This window comes from Cibotium barometz, chromosome 5 (genome assembly GCF_041138505.1).
Source record: "Cibotium barometz isolate CiBa-2024 chromosome 5, ASM4113850v1, whole genome shotgun sequence".
In the NCBI taxonomy this organism is placed as follows: Eukaryota; Viridiplantae; Streptophyta; class Polypodiopsida; order Cyatheales; family Cibotiaceae; genus Cibotium; species Cibotium barometz.
The window spans coordinates 58,181,662-58,197,286 of NC_141050.1; the positions used below are offsets into that span (position 1 = coordinate 58,181,662).

A 15,625-nucleotide genomic window follows, 5' to 3' on the forward strand; every position below is an offset into this window, starting at 1 on the left:
CCACTGGGAACTAGACCGGCTAGCAGCACCTTTTTTACTATGCGGATGGTGCTAGATGCGATAGACAGGTTACAAAATGGAAAGGGACAGGATCATGATGGGCTAGTTGGAGAGCACTTCTCATATGCACGAGACACTTTGGCTCCACTCATCGTACATGTGTTTAATCGTGCCATTTGTGAGGGTTCCCGACAAGCTGGACAGAGCATATCATTGTACCACTCTTTAAGAGTGGGGACCCCATGGTACCAGGCAACTATAGGACGATCATGATTGGTCATCATTTGGCCAAATTATATGGCTCTATATTGGAGTCGGTGTTGAGCCGATGGGCAGAGAGGCATGGTCATCGAGCACATGGACAGGCTGGCTTTAGGAGAGGATTTACTACCTTGGATTACATACTGACACTTTAGGCACTTATTGAAGAGGGCAGGGCACAGAAGAGAAGGATATACTACTGCCTTGTGGACTTCCGCAAAGCCTTCGATACCGTACCACGTGCCAGGCTTATGCATAGATTGCATGACATTGAGGTACCCGAGGATATGCAGTGGGGGATATATGCTTTGTATGAGTCTATGAGACAGGGAGAGGCCGAGCTCCAGGCAGACTATTTGATAGGGTGACCAGCATGATAGGGGTGAAGCAGGGATGCCCGGTATCGCCCACCCTCTTTGGACTGTACATTGATGCGGTCTCTGATTATGTAGACAGATTGGGAGGCCCAGGGGCATGCTTGGCAGGGTGTTGATACCCATCTTGTTATATGCTGATGATATTGTTCTAATCTCAGACTCTCCAGAGGGATTACAAAGACACCTCGATGCATTACAGGCTTTCTGTGCGGATAGAGATCTGACAGTGAACCTTGGGAAAACCAAGGTTATGGTGTTTAACACCACACAGGCATGGGTGACGAGATCAGAGCCTCAGTTCACTTTCCGAGGGGAGCCGGTAGAGTACGTCAGGTCATATGTCTACTTGGGAGTTACTTTCACAAGACCGCATTTCTCCCTGAAGGAGGCAGCAGTAGCTAGATTAGCTCGAGGGCATGCAGCCTTGGGGGCACTTGAGAGGCAGTGTGCACACATATAGTTTCAAGAGCCACGCACCAAATTGTGGCTATTTGATACGCTTGTCACACCGACCCTCCTGTACGGAGCTCCAATTTGGGGGCCCAGTATACATCACAGATCTCAGAGAGGGGCAGATGAGGGATGGAGGCAAATGGAGAGACCACTGATTATGATGATTGCCTGCATGATTCAGAGCAAATCATCAGTACCACATGAGATTGTTCGGGTTGAGCTGGGTGCCCCACCAGTAGTAACCGAGGCCCTATTCCAGGCAGTTACCTTTTTACAGCGGCTATGGGAGCTCCCTCAGCAGAGGTACTCCCAATTGGCATTGACCTCATCCATACAATTGGCAGAGGATGGAGATACTCATTGTTGGTACGCTCAGATGAGATCATGGTTTGACCTACATGGTTTGCGGATAGAGGCACTACCACCCTTTCAGTATAGTCTGGATTGTCCATTTTTGGATCTCACCCGCTCAGAGCAAAACCGCGTGATCAGGATGGATATCATCAGAGTGGACATAGAGAGGACATGGACTAGCCCCCTTGAGCCCTTGGGCACAAGAATGGCTCATTACAAGAGCCATTTTCTACACCTCTCACCGGATGATTTTATCACCCGTCCGACATACATGGATGTACACCTATCACATGGGATACGTTGTGCCATTGGACAGATCCGGACCTCATCACACTAGCTGCGGATTGAGACAGGGCGATATGTGCATCAGATCTTGGATGACCGCATTAGTCAGCTATGCTACCAGGAGGTAGAGACAGAGGAACACTACGTTTGCCGATGTACAGTCTATTATGAGATCCGAGGGAGATAACATTGCCTCTTCGGAGAGGGTTTTGGGCCGTTACGTAGGGTCATGGAGTTTGAGGATCAGATATGCCTGGGATTGTTTCTACTTGAGCTCAGGAGACACAGAGAGACCCTCTTGGCAGACAGGAGGCCGAGCCATGATTTACCTAGACAGAGGACCCTGACAGATTTCTTCGGCACTGGCACCAGCACCAGCAACCAGCCCACACACCTCCTGATACCTCCTCCATTGGGCCATCAGGGCACCGACCACGCTCCTAGGGAGTCAGCACAGCACTGATAGAGCAGTTATCTTATGTCATGCTCGTCAGCCACGCCCACTAGGATCCCGACCACGACATCCTCACCATCGCGAGATCAGAGCCATTATTGCTCGGCATTGGAGGCGCCTACCTCACTTCTACGACCTCTCCATTCTAGACAGCCCCATGGCGGAGATACTTGATCTAAGGAGAGGGCAACACTTCAACTGATCAGCATACATGGATCTACCTAATATACATTTTTCAGTATTTTCGAGTATTTGCTACTTAGTATCATCTCGGAGAGGTTTCAAACAAATTGGGGAAAAGTGAGAAATCAAGGACAACATAGAAATTTTCAACAATTGGGTGTGAAATCGGATGCAATTGAGATTGAAAGTATGAAATTGGGATTTATAAATTAGGGAAAAGTAGGAAATTTCCAACAATTGGGTGTGAAATTAAGTGCAGTTGAGGCTCAAGTATATAATTGATATTTATGAATTGGAAGAAAGTGAGAAATTAGATGCAGTTGAGGCTGAAGTATGAAATTGATATTCATGAATTGGAAGAAAGTGAGAAATTGAAGAGCTAGTGGAACAATTCAACAATTGGGTGTGAAATTAGATGAAATTGACAAAGAAGTTGAATTTGGGTGTAACGGTGTATCAAATATTGAGATTGAAAGTATGAAATTGGGGTTCATAAATTGGGAGAAAGTGAGAAATTGAAAAACTAATGGAATACTTGTAAGAAATTTCAACAATTGGGTGTGAAATTAGGTGAAATTAACCAAGAAGTCAAATTTGGGGACTGTTACACATAGTCACAAGGCACCTCTTTGCCCAGAGATGAAATGATATATTAACGTCTCTAACAGGCCATAGTGGCCTATGAGACCAAAACTGAGAGTACATCTAAAGTTGGTGTCTCATCAAAGAGAACAACTAAATGAGACTAAAAAGTACAATAAACTGATTGTACTAAGTGTCAAAAGAGAACAACTAAATGAGACGAAACGAAACGAAACGTGTCGAAACGACGAAATAGGCGAAATGTTGCTTGTGACTATTCCCGAAAATCAGCAAATGGACATAATTTTGGGCAGTAGGCACCTTTGGGCAAGGGAACATGCAATCAAATCACCGGGACGGGTTCGAAGGTAGGCATAGGTGCTGAAAACAGGTTGATCAGCCCCATAGAAAGGGGTACAGCTCTAGAGCAGCATGAAGAGCTAGATTATTGGAATGATTTGGTTGCTTTATTTTTGCTTATTTCTTTGTCTTGAAGCCTAGTTCTCATTAGTGTTCCTTGTCATGTTTATCATCCTAAGCTTTGATTATCATGCTCTTTGAGAATGCATATTTGGAAATTGGGACTTCGCCATGGGTTTGTGCACATCAGTGATAGCATAGCTTTCTAGGCTTTGAAATTTTCTTGTGTAATTTTGGGAGTTGCGACTTTTTTGCTGCAGTTAAATTTGTCGATGAAGGTTCTCAAGGAATGCCATGTTTGTGATGCAATTGCAAAGGTAGCTTGCGAGTTAAAAGTATCATCTATCGTGCTGGGCAAGTCCAACTTTTTTCCTGTTTCATGGTTAGTCTTAACTTAGAATGTTTATTGCCGATTCACTTTTAAGTTCAAGGTCACACTATTTATCTTGTTATGCATTGGACACTAAGTGTGACTCTCAACACATGTTCAGGTGGACATGCACACATGCATAGTACAACACCCACATGCATAATACAACACATGCATGGGACAGGTGACATGCATGACTCTCAACACATGTTCAGGTGGACATGCACACATGCATAGTACAACACCCACATGCATAATACAACACATGCATGGGACAGGTGACATGCATAACATTCACTAAGGTTATTAAAACATATGCATGTTTAGAAGGGTGACGTCAATTCATGCCTAGATTTGGATTACAGAATTTTGATTGTATTTTAAGTGCTCATTAGTAGGGAGCATTCACAATAGGGCGCCTACCTTAAAGTTGTCCGAGTAGATGCTTGCATTCACAAAAAGCATGCTCAATCACTTTGGGCACCCATAATTTTCGCAACTTGTGTACTTGCAAGAGGATACAACAACGTGCGGTGTATACAAGAGAACCCTCACAAGAAATAGGATCATTCATAGCACAAAACTTTAAAACTCAAATTGCACAATAACAGAGTTAGAGAACGTATCTCACCTACATATTTCTAATGAAGATGAAAATGTTATCTGGCTTTTGTGAGACCTCAATCCCCAAACAATGATGCATAAGTCCAAGATCCACCTACATATTTCTAATGAGAGATGAAAATTCCGTCTTGCTTGTGTGAACTTAATCCCCAAGCAATAATACATACGTCCAGGAGGACAACATCACCTATGTTGCCAGCGGGCCCCTATGTTGTTGTGAGCAAGGCCTGCCGCCCTCAGTGGCTTGGATGTTCCCAACACCCGCATACCTTCTTTCCATGATTCTCCTGGGGCTTGTTGGAACGTGCTTAAAACACCAACAACGAAATTGATGTTTGCTGAGTAGCCATGAGCTTTGGAGAAATTTGCTTAGAGAAGGATGTGCCTATATAGTGGGGGTCTAAGAAGCTTGACACATACTTCGGCACAGGGATGGCATAGTTGTATAAATTTTGACATGATTAATTCCTTTGTTTTGTAAGTCAGTGGGTCAATTCTAATGATTCGACACACAAATGTTTACTTTCTTCTTCACGGCCTTTATATGATGGTAGTAACTTTCAATTGATTACATTTATCATATAATAAGAGGAAGCAGGTACATACTATTGCAAAGAGGATGTATCATTTCAATCAATCGGTTAGTATACAACGTTCAAAAAATTATAAAGTTTCCACTTCTTAATAGTGTAAGGAAGAAGATAACGTGCAAGCAGTTTAACAGGACTTTAAGATGCTTGACACATACTTGGCATAGGGATGGCATAGCTGTATAAACTTTGTCATGATTAATTCCTCTGTTTTGTCAGTCAGTAGGTTAATGCTAATCATGTAAACAAGGCTTTAGCCTATATAGTGGGGGTTTGAGAAGCTTCAAACATACTTCGGCATAGGGATGATATAGCTGTATAAATTTCTAATGGTGCAATAAACAAATGTTTACTTTCTTCTTCACGGCCTTCATACGATGGTAGTAACTTTCAATTGATTACATTTATCATATAATTTTGGAGAATGTAGAATACATAGTATTGCATAGAGGATGTATCATTTTAATCAATTGGTATATACAATCTATTCACTTGTTAATGGTGCAAGAAAGAAGATAATGTGCAAGCAGGTACCTACACTCGCTCGGACGATATTGTATCCGAAACTTGCCTCCATATTGCTCAGTGATTATCGTTCATAAGCATGAAGTAATCCTCAAAAGAAATGGTACTGGACAAGGTAATTGTATTCACATGTTATTCTGCAGTTATACTCAAACTATGATTAACTTATTGCTATTCATATATGTATGAGGTTGGTGGATCTGGATTTGTCTGGACAAAAATTATTACATCTTTCAATGTATGATGCGAACATGGAGAAAATATGCACTGGTACTACGGTAGTTTTAGTAAACATATTTTTTCCAAGAAAATGATTCTATCTTTCAATAAAGAGGAAAATATGGCTTGCAGCAGGCATTGTGCTGCAATGTTGTGTAATGCCCATATCAAAAAGTGGAGAGAGAGAGAGAGAGAGGAGGGGGGGGGGGGGTGGGAACATAATGGTGGTTGGTAGTGCACAAGCATGCCATCTTGGCCTTGGTAAATAATTAATTGCCACTCAGGTCGTGATCAATGCCTTGTGGCACTTGAGTCACCTTAGATCTTGTCCTGGCAAACTTGAAAAGTGCGTATGGAATAAGTGCAATTCATGCTTAATCGTCACCTACCACACCAATTGTGATTTTGCTGTGAGGCTGTTGATCATCTTCCAGTGTTCGTCTTGGGTACTTAAAAAGGTTCTTTGTGGGGCATAGCTAATGGTGCTCAAACTTGAGTGCTAGTCTTCAGCTGTCTTTTTTTAATGGACGGCTGGTCTGGTCTCCATCACCTAAGCAGTAGAGACTTCATGTGATGAAGTTCACTTAGTTACTTAATTGTAATAAGGTGGGCTATGTACCTTCACACCTGCTGAGCTGTAGGGAAGTCCCATAGTAGGTAGTGCCACTGCATCTACACCGGAGTAGAAAAATGCAATGTATGGTGCGTCATCTTATTCATGCAATTTATCTCTGCTAAATGCATCGAGCAGACCCTACGTGAGATATTCCATTCTTACTCTAGTGGATTGCGTGTGTAGGATACGCTTAGTTGGATAAGAACTTTTAGTTGGTGTATACACTTAGTTGGATAAGGACTTTTATTCCTTTACAGTGGAAAAGTCACTATTGTTGGGGCAGTTTATAATAATTCACATTGGCACATGTTAACCACAAATCTTCTTTGTTGTGGTCCAAGGGTGTCATGTATATTCAATGAGGGAGTTGCCATATAACAGCTTTTGTCACAATCCTCCAGAGATCTGTGCCATGTGGAAGGATTTCCTGGATCATGATGGATTCACTCATGTAAGAGTTGGTGACTTTAATGAGTGATTAGAGTTGGTGACTCTAAGTCAGTAAGAAGAGTTGGTGACTTTGATTACTGTATTCATGCATTCATGCAAGGGTTGGTGACTCTAATGTTTGCGTAAACTCATGAAAGAGTTGGTGAGGGCTATCTTGATCATGAGAGCTTTATGGTTGCTCCTCTCACTGGCTGTGATGTTTTGCTGGGAATGCCTTGGCATGCTCGTATGGAGCCAAAGAAATCATACAAAGAAAAGAAGATCTCATTCATGCATAGAGGTAGAGAGATTGTTATAGATGCTGGTACTCCAAGAAGTACCATACCTATTGTTAGCCATGTACAGGTCAATATGGTAGTGAAGAAATCAGCTTGTTCTTACTTGGTTTTTGTAAGGGAGAGTGCTGAGCATGAAAGAGTGAATGTTGATCAACTAACTCGAGAGCGAGTAGAGTTCTTGTATCGCTATAGTGATTGTTTTCGAGATGCGCTGCCTGGTGAATTACCACCTGAGCGTCCCGAAGACCACCGTATTGATGTCATACTTTGTAGCACACCGTCCAACTGGCCTCCATACAAGGTAAGTGCTTGCCAGCAAGAAGAGATCATGGCGCAGGTAAATGACTTGCTTGAGAAAGGGTTGATACAACCCAGGTCATCTCCTTATTATTCACTTGTGTTATTGGTGCAGAAGAAGGATGGAACATACAGAATGTGTGTTGATTATTGTGCCCTTAATAAGGTTATGATAAAGAACAGATTGCCTATTCTGCGCATTGATGACATCCTTGACAAGTTGGAAGGTGCAACTTGCTTTAGCTGAATTGATCTCAAGAGCGGCTGCGAGTGGCACCGTAGGATGTACATAAAATTGCTTTCCGAATGTAGTTTAAGCTCTATAAGTTCCTAGTAGTGCCATTTAGACTTACCAACGCACTGGCCATGTTCATTCGGATGATGGACATGATTTCCAGAAAGCACAAACAATTTACTGGGACCTTCTTTGATCCATTGTGTTTTCCAAAGATGAGGAACAACACCGCGAGCAGTTGGCTATTGTGTTCGAAGAGCTTTGTAGTCACAAGCTCTACATTAATGGTAATAAGAGTGAATTCTTCTTATCAGAAATTCACTATCTTGGTCACATTGTATCAAAGGAAGGCGTACACATGGACCCGGTCAAATTGCAAGCAATCAAGGATTGGCCAGAGTTGCGAATGGTACATGAAATTCAAAGTTTTCTGGGATTATGCTCGTATTACCGACGCTTCATTAAGCAGTTTGCTGAATTTTCTTCGCCATTACATGATCTCACCAAGAAAAAGGCAGTATTTCAGTGGGGTGACGTACAAAAGAAGGCTTTTCATGGTTTAAAACAAGCCATCATGTCTGGACCGGTTTTGTGTGCTAGATTTGCACAAACCATTCTTTGTTGAATGTGATGCTTCTGGAGATTGTATTGGTGCAGTATTAAACTAAGAAGGACATGTTGTCGCATACGGAAGCCGTTGGTTGCAACACACGGAACTTCACTTACAAGTTTATGAGAAAGAGCTTCTAACAATCATTCATGCTCTCACGATGTGGAAGCATTATTTGTTGGGAGTTGAATTTACTGTTAAGACGGATCACCAAAGTCTTCGGTACTTTCTTACTTAAACGAAGCTGTCCAAAAAGCATATGAAATGGGCAAATTTCCTCTCTATGTTTCATTTTTAGATTCTACACACTCCCGGAAAGAAGAATGTAGTGGTTGATGTGCTTTCCCAAAGGCCTAAGTTCATGCCATTATTGTGGCCTATCATCAAGATCTCTCAGATATGCGTGATGTCTATCCCACAGATGATGATTTTCAGCATATATGGGCTGATTTTACAGTAGGGTAATTTAGTCCCAAATTATTTCATACGTGATGGGTATTTGATGATGCACAACCGCCTTTGTGTGCATAAAAACTTCAAGCACAAAGTGTTGGAGGAATGTCATATACCGCCTTATGCAGGACATAGAGGCATTCTTGCCACTACGCAAGCCTTGGAGAAGTATTTCTTTTGGCCTCAGATGCGTAAAGACATTGATGATTATATACCCCAATGTTTGGTTTGCCAGAAGGTCAAATATGACAGGCATAAGACTTGAGGGTTGCTTCAATCATTGTCCATTCCGAATCAGCCTTGGAAAAGTATCGCCATGAATTTTATCATGGATCTTTCGAAAACGCAGCAGGGGAATGATGCTATTTGGACTATTGTGGACAGGTTTAGTAAGCAAGCACATTTCATTCCAGTGTGAAGACCATAAAGCCAGAGCATATGGTGAAGATATTTTTGGCCCAATTCTTCAAGCATCGTGGCATGCCAAAGACAATTGTGGGGACAGTGATCCTCGCACCACTAGTCTCTTTTGGCGCACACTATTTGATAATATGGGAACCAAGCTGAATTTTTCTTCAGCATATCATCCACAGATGGATGGGCAGAGTGAAATTGCAAATTTAGTAGTGCTTGATTTGTTGAAATCTTATATTTCTTACCGCAAATCAGACTGGAAGAAGTATCTACCACTTGTTGAGTTTGCCTACAACAATACATTGCATACTTCTATGGGTAAGGCACACCCTTTGAAATTGTTTATGGCAAAGTGGTTTTGCCTCCTGTTCTACGCACCAAGGATGAAATATTTGCAGCAAATAAGTTTGTTAGGGATCTGGATACTGCCTTCTCACGGGTCAAGATAGCCATACAGAGATCCCAAGAAAAGCATAAGAAAGCTGCAGATAAACACCGCAAACAGTTGCAGTTCAAGGAGGGAGATTGGGTTTTATCGAAATTCCAAAAATCTCACCTTCGTAAGAAGACAGGCAAAGAGAAAATGTATCCCAAGCTATCTTGCAGGTATTATGGACCATTTCAGATCTTGGAGAAGATCAATGATGTAGCTTTTCGATTGGTGTTACCAGATCATTGGCGAATACATAATGCCTTTCATGTCAGTCTCTTGAATCCATGTGTTGCTCCAGATCCTTTGTTACCGGTAGTGGGGGACCAATTGGAGATTGATGAAATTGAAGAAATCTTGCAACTTGAGCAGATTGTCTTTCACAAGGAACCAAAAGCAAGCTTATTCATAGATATTTGGTTAAATTCAAAAACTACCCAGCACTTGATGCAAAGTGGGTTGATGAAGAATACTTCAAGGAGTATTTGGATCCATAGTAACATGAAATGTTTCGTCCATTTCGTCGTTTCGTTGTTCCGTTTCGTTTCGTTTCGTCTGTTTTGGACGAAACGCAAAGGTTTCGAAATGACACTTCTTATACACACATACCAAATTTATAACATAGCCAACAGAAAGATGAAGATGCATTTTTTGGGACTAGTGGGTATGAAATTTATGATTTTGGGAGTAGGTTTTTTGGTATTTTCAAAATTTGGGCGAGAAAAGGAGAGAGAGAGAGGAGGAAAGAAACAAGTTGGAAGGGAAGAGAGAGGTGAGAAGAAAAGGGAAGGAGGTGAGAAGAAAAGGAGAGAAAGTTGGAAGACAAGAAAAGGAGAGAAAGAGGAGGAGGGAAGAGGAGGGGTGGACTGTGGAGGAGAAGAGAGAAAGAGGAAAAGGAAAGAGGAAGAGGAGGCGTTGAGGAGAAGAAGTGAAGGAGCGAAAAGGAGGAGTGGACGAGGAGAAGAGGTGGAGCAACAAGTTACGGCCGAGAAGAAGCGTCGGATGCGTAAAGTGGGAAATGGGCAGCAAACAAGGACGGAAACGATGGCAAAAATCACATTTGCAAAAAAAAAAACCTTCCGCTCGTTTTTTTGACCTCACTTTACATTTGGGCGAAACACCGTTTCAATGGGCAGGTTTCATTTTGTTTCGAAACGTTTCGTGCCAGAAATGTTTCGTGCCGTTTTGAGAGGGCAAAATGGGTTTTTATGTTACTATGCCCGGATCTCACTTTTCAGTTGAGGACAACTAATTAGAAGCCAAGGGGGATGTCACAATCCTCCAGAGATCTGTGCCATGCGGAAGGATTTCTTGGAGCATGATGGATTCACTCATGTAAGAGTTGTTGATTTTAATGAGTGATTAGAGTTGGTGACTCTAAGTCAGTAAGAAAAGTTGGTAACTTTGACTATTTTATTTATGCATTCATGCAAGGGTTGGTGACCCTAGTGAATGCGTAAACTCATGAAAGAGTTGGTGACTCTGTTCAGTGAGTGTGTGAACTCATGAAAGGGTTGGTGATTCTGGTGAGTTATCTGGGCTCATGCAAGGGCAATGGCTCTAGTGAGTACATCATTTGGATCCAACGTGGGTGGTGCCCATGGTCGCAATAGTTTTGGTGTACAAGATGGCAAGTTGGGAGATTTAATCCAAATCATCGCACACAAGCATTTGCCTGTGAAATGCACTTGCATGTGTGACTTGTTTTGTTTGCTTGGACATTGCATGATATTTTGCCTGTGAATGTCCATGGGCATCGGGGATGCCTAGACACCCCGTGGACGCGTGTGTGCACACGTGTTTGGGACTAAGGCAGTGAATTTTGTGTTTTGCAGGTGGTAAGTGTGCACACTCAACCTTATTTAATTATTATTTCTTTGTTTACTAAAGTCTATGGTTGCAGGTTCATATTCATTAAAGCTTGGGCGGAGAAACTTATAATTTATGAGAGGGTTCACATCGGGCTGGACTTTTTTAATGAACCGGGACCAATTATTAGACTTGGGCACCCGTGCACTTGACTAAAAACCCATGAATTGCTAAAAGTGACTATGGGGGTTATTTTTACCATCCATCAGTTGCTTTTTTGGGGTTTCCGGGTGTTGAGCAAGTTAGGGCAGCCAAAAGAGCTTGTCGACTTCTTGCGTAGAGAGCTTATGGGTTGTGGACAGGATGAGACAATGCAATGGAGATCTTTGAGAAAGGATCCTAATGTGCAAAAAGTCTTGAGAACAAAAAGGAAAGTTTCTCGAGATGATGCAGCCTTTGAGGCCATGGCCGTAGAGATGGGATATAAAGATCCTCGTGAATTGGCAAAGTCCTGTTTGAGAGGACAAAAGGATGTATCCGAGGACTTCAGTGGTAGAAAGGTTTCTTGCTGGGAAGTATGGCCGATAGGTCCCCTTCTCTCACAATACGTGGGAAAGTGGTGTGATGGCGGTGGAGCATGTCTTGGATCTATAGCTGACAGGAGGATCGTGGTTCTTGTCCCATGGGCTGTGGGGTCATTGGGAACGTTGTTAGGAGAAATTGGCAAACCCCAAACTCATGTGCAGGAGTGGCCGAGGCATGTGCATCTGGCCTTGGTACAACGACAGGGGTGCACTAATGATCAACTAGTATGCTTGCATTGTGGATTTGAATGATGCATCAACTCATCTTTGTATATATAGCATGTTGCTTGTTGCACAATGTGTGTTTGTGACAAGCCTCAAGAAATGATGATGGCTACCTCAAAGGCTCTCACATGATGACTTGCACTCTTGCTCTTTGAAATCTTGGATAGGCACACGATGGCTTTTGTCTCATCTGGGACATGAGATAGCAAGGAAGGGAGGTGGTCACGTATAGATGGAGTTATGGCAAACCTGGCAGTTGCAACAAGAATGCCAACATGGGGTTGTGTGTGGGCAAGTCGGCAGCTTCAAATTGCAAGAACATGGTGGTGTGGTGTGGCCAGCATGGCCGAGTGAGGAAAGGTGAGGCATCAAGATGGCAAGGGCAGGCCGATGGGCACAAGCCGACTGACTGTTGTATGGCCGGGTGTGGGCATGGTAGCCACTTGGAACACCTTGCCTTAGCCACCCCCCTCCTCACGGTCATGGCAAGCTTACTGAAGGAGCTCAGCTGTTAGGGTTAGGGTTTGGAAGGTACTTCAGCAAGAAACGTGAGTGACAGAGAGAGGAACACGACTTCTCTTGTATTGAGTAGTGATAAAATGAAGTACAATAGCCACATAAAGATGTGACCTAAAAGTTGTGTTCACATGGTCAGGCCATTAAGTGTGCCATGTGGACCAAATCACTTATAAACCATAATAAGTGAAACTAAGCTAAAACTGGGGGAAAAAACCTCCACTAACGGAAGTAAAAAGTGCCCCAGTAATCTACTGATGATCACTAGCACTCCTCTGGGTGCATACACAGCATAAAACCCAACAAACCCCCCTGGAGTGATATGTGATCACTGTACATCATCCACCAAAAGGAAACAAATTCAAAGCAGTGCGGAATGCTTCGAATTTCGGACGTGGTAATGCCTTGGTGAAGATGTCTGCCACATTCTGATCTGTAGGATAGTAGATCAGACTGATATCACCTGCGTGGAGTCTCTCCCGAACAAAATGATAGTGAATCTCAATGTGTTTCGTGCGAGCATGAAACACAGGATTCCTGGCCACAGCAATGGCACTCTGACTATCAGTATAGATAGGTGTAGGCTCCTCCACTGAAATATCCATATCAGTCATGAGACGACGCAGCCAGACACACTCAACGATAGTAGTGTAGGCTGCTCTGTACTCTGCCTCACAAGACGAAGTGGCCACTGTGGTCTGTTTCTTGCTTAGCCAAGAAATACATGAAGAGCCAAGAAAGAAACAATTTCTGCTAGTGGAATGTCTGGTATCAAAATCACCAGCCCAATCTGAATCGTTGTAAGCATATAACTGCATGTCACCCCCCTCAGGATAAAGCAATCCAAGAGACAAGGTACCCTGCAAATACCGAAATAAATGCTTCATAGCTTGCCAATGTGACAATCGTGGGCTGTGCATGAATCTACTCAACTGAGATACGGCATATTGAATATCTGGCCGTGTAGTACACAAGTAAATAAGGCACCCAACAGCCTGAGCATATGTAGTGGCATCAAATAAAATACTGTCATCTTGTAGTGACAGTTTCATCCCAGGCTCCATAGGAGTGCTAATAGGCTTGCAATCCTGAAATTTAAACTTCTCCAGAAGTTTAGCAACATACCGAGATTGCAACAACCCAATGCCTCTGTTATCTTGCACAAACTGTATGCCCAAATAGTAGTGTACGAGCCCCAAATCAGACATGTCAAATGTCTGTTGCAGTATCTCTTTAAAAGCTGCAATTTTGTCATCATTTGATCCCATGAGCAAAAGATCATCTACATAAAGACTGATGACCAGCAGATCTTTCTATTCTTTCTTTACATACAAAGTGGCTTCCGATGGACTGTTCACAAAGCCTTGAGTGAGCAGGAAAGCATCTATCTTTGCATACCAAGCTCTTGGAGCTTGTTTCAAAGCATACAAGGCCTTTTTCAGCTTGCATACTTTCCCTTCATGACCATGTTCTGCAAAACCTATGGGCTAATGTACATAAACTTCCTCCTCGAGGTTTCCATGTAGGAAAGCAGTCTTGATGTCCAACTGGTGAACAACCCAACCACGATGTGCAGCCAATGCAATGACACACCTAAGTGTCGACATACGGGATGTAGGAGCAAATGTCTCCTCATAATCAATACCCTTCTTCTGTGCATAGCCCTTTGCAACTAGATGGGCTTTGTACCTGTCAGTGGATCCATCTGCATGTCTTTTCAACTTATAGACCCACTTAGTACCAATATCTTTCTTGCCTTTGGGCAGATCAACCAAATCCCATGTTTGATTCTTTTTAATAGAATCAAGTTCATCCTGCATGGCTTTGTTCCAATGCACATTGTCTCGTGCATCCACAACTGAATCAGGCTCATCATCATCCTGTAAACTGGCTGCCATAACCATATTCAAATCCATGATGTGTGCATGCTCATTGGTCCGTGTCTCCCTACGAGTACGGCCAGCAAGAGGACCCTCTAGATGGCTGTCCTGTAATGTCCTCAAATACCATCTAGGTATGTGTTTGACCTGTGGAGCCTGCTGCCCCATATTTGGCTCAACTACTGGCTCAATGGCCTGCTGAATTTCTGCACCATCTTCATGATTAGCTGGCTGTCCTGTACCCTCATGGGTTGGATCACCAACTGTGGAATGAAACTCCATAGGTAGTAGACCTTCAAACACATCATTTTCAGCCTGATTTACATCTTAACCAGCCATGGATATTTCTGATTTTTCATCAAAAATCACATCCCGACTAGTGAATATCTTCTTGGATAGTGGGTCATATAACCGGTAGCCCTTGCTCTCACGGCTATACCCAACAAAAATACATTTTGTGGCTTTATCATCCAACTTCCTCCTCAACTCTTTGGGTATGTGTGCATATGCAAGACACCCAAAAGTACGAAAATGTGACACCGAAGGCTTGCGGCCATGCCAAGCCTCAAAAGGAGTAATGGAAACCAATGCCTTTGTGGGACATCGATTTAAAATATGACAAGCACACATAACAGCTTCCACCCAAAAGATATGTGGTAGCTTCTTTGCCTTTAACATACATCTGGCCATCTCCATGAGTGACCGATTCTTCCTTTCTGCAACCCCATTCTGCTGTGGAGTATAAGGAGTAGTATACTGATGTTTGATACCTCTACTCTCAAGAAAGGAATTCAACATGTGTGACACATATTCCCCCCCTCGGTCAGAACGGAGAGTCTTAACCTTGCATCCTGACTCTGTTTCAGCAAGTGCTACAAAGGCCAAAAATGCATCATATACCTGTGATTTCTGTGTCAACGGATAGACCCAGCATATACGAGAGAAGTCATCAATAAATGTAGCAAAATAGAAGCAACCTCCTAATGACTTCGTCTGCATGGGACCACAAAGATCACTGTGTATAAGCTGCAACTTTGCAGTTGCTCGTAGAGCCTGATCACGTGGGAAGGAAAACCGATGCATTTTTCCCAAAATACATCCTTCACATATGTGATCTGGAGGCTTCTCCAT

At 42.9% G+C, this 15,625-nt stretch overlaps 1 protein-coding gene across 8 annotated transcripts in view; it reads left to right on the top strand.

Moving 5' to 3' along the window:
• LOC147638690 (putative receptor-like serine/threonine-protein kinase At4g34500) overlaps positions 1-15,625 on the top strand; it is a 113,213-nt gene that overhangs the window by 45,055 nt on the left and 52,533 nt on the right. For 6 of the 8 annotated variants that reach the window (XR_015265960.1, XM_086798657.1, XM_086798658.1 and 3 more), the window contains exons 3-4: positions 3,630-3,751; positions 5,484-5,593. Coding sequence is in view for 7 of the 8 variants with exons in the window: in XM_086798657.1 (XP_086654783.1) it covers positions 3,630-3,751; positions 5,484-5,593 (232 nt within the window). In the remaining variant the exon portion in view is untranslated. The remainder of the gene's footprint in view (positions 1-3,629; positions 3,752-5,483; positions 5,594-15,625) is intronic. The other 2 variants (XM_086798659.1, XM_086798656.1) reach the window with 1 other exon arrangement.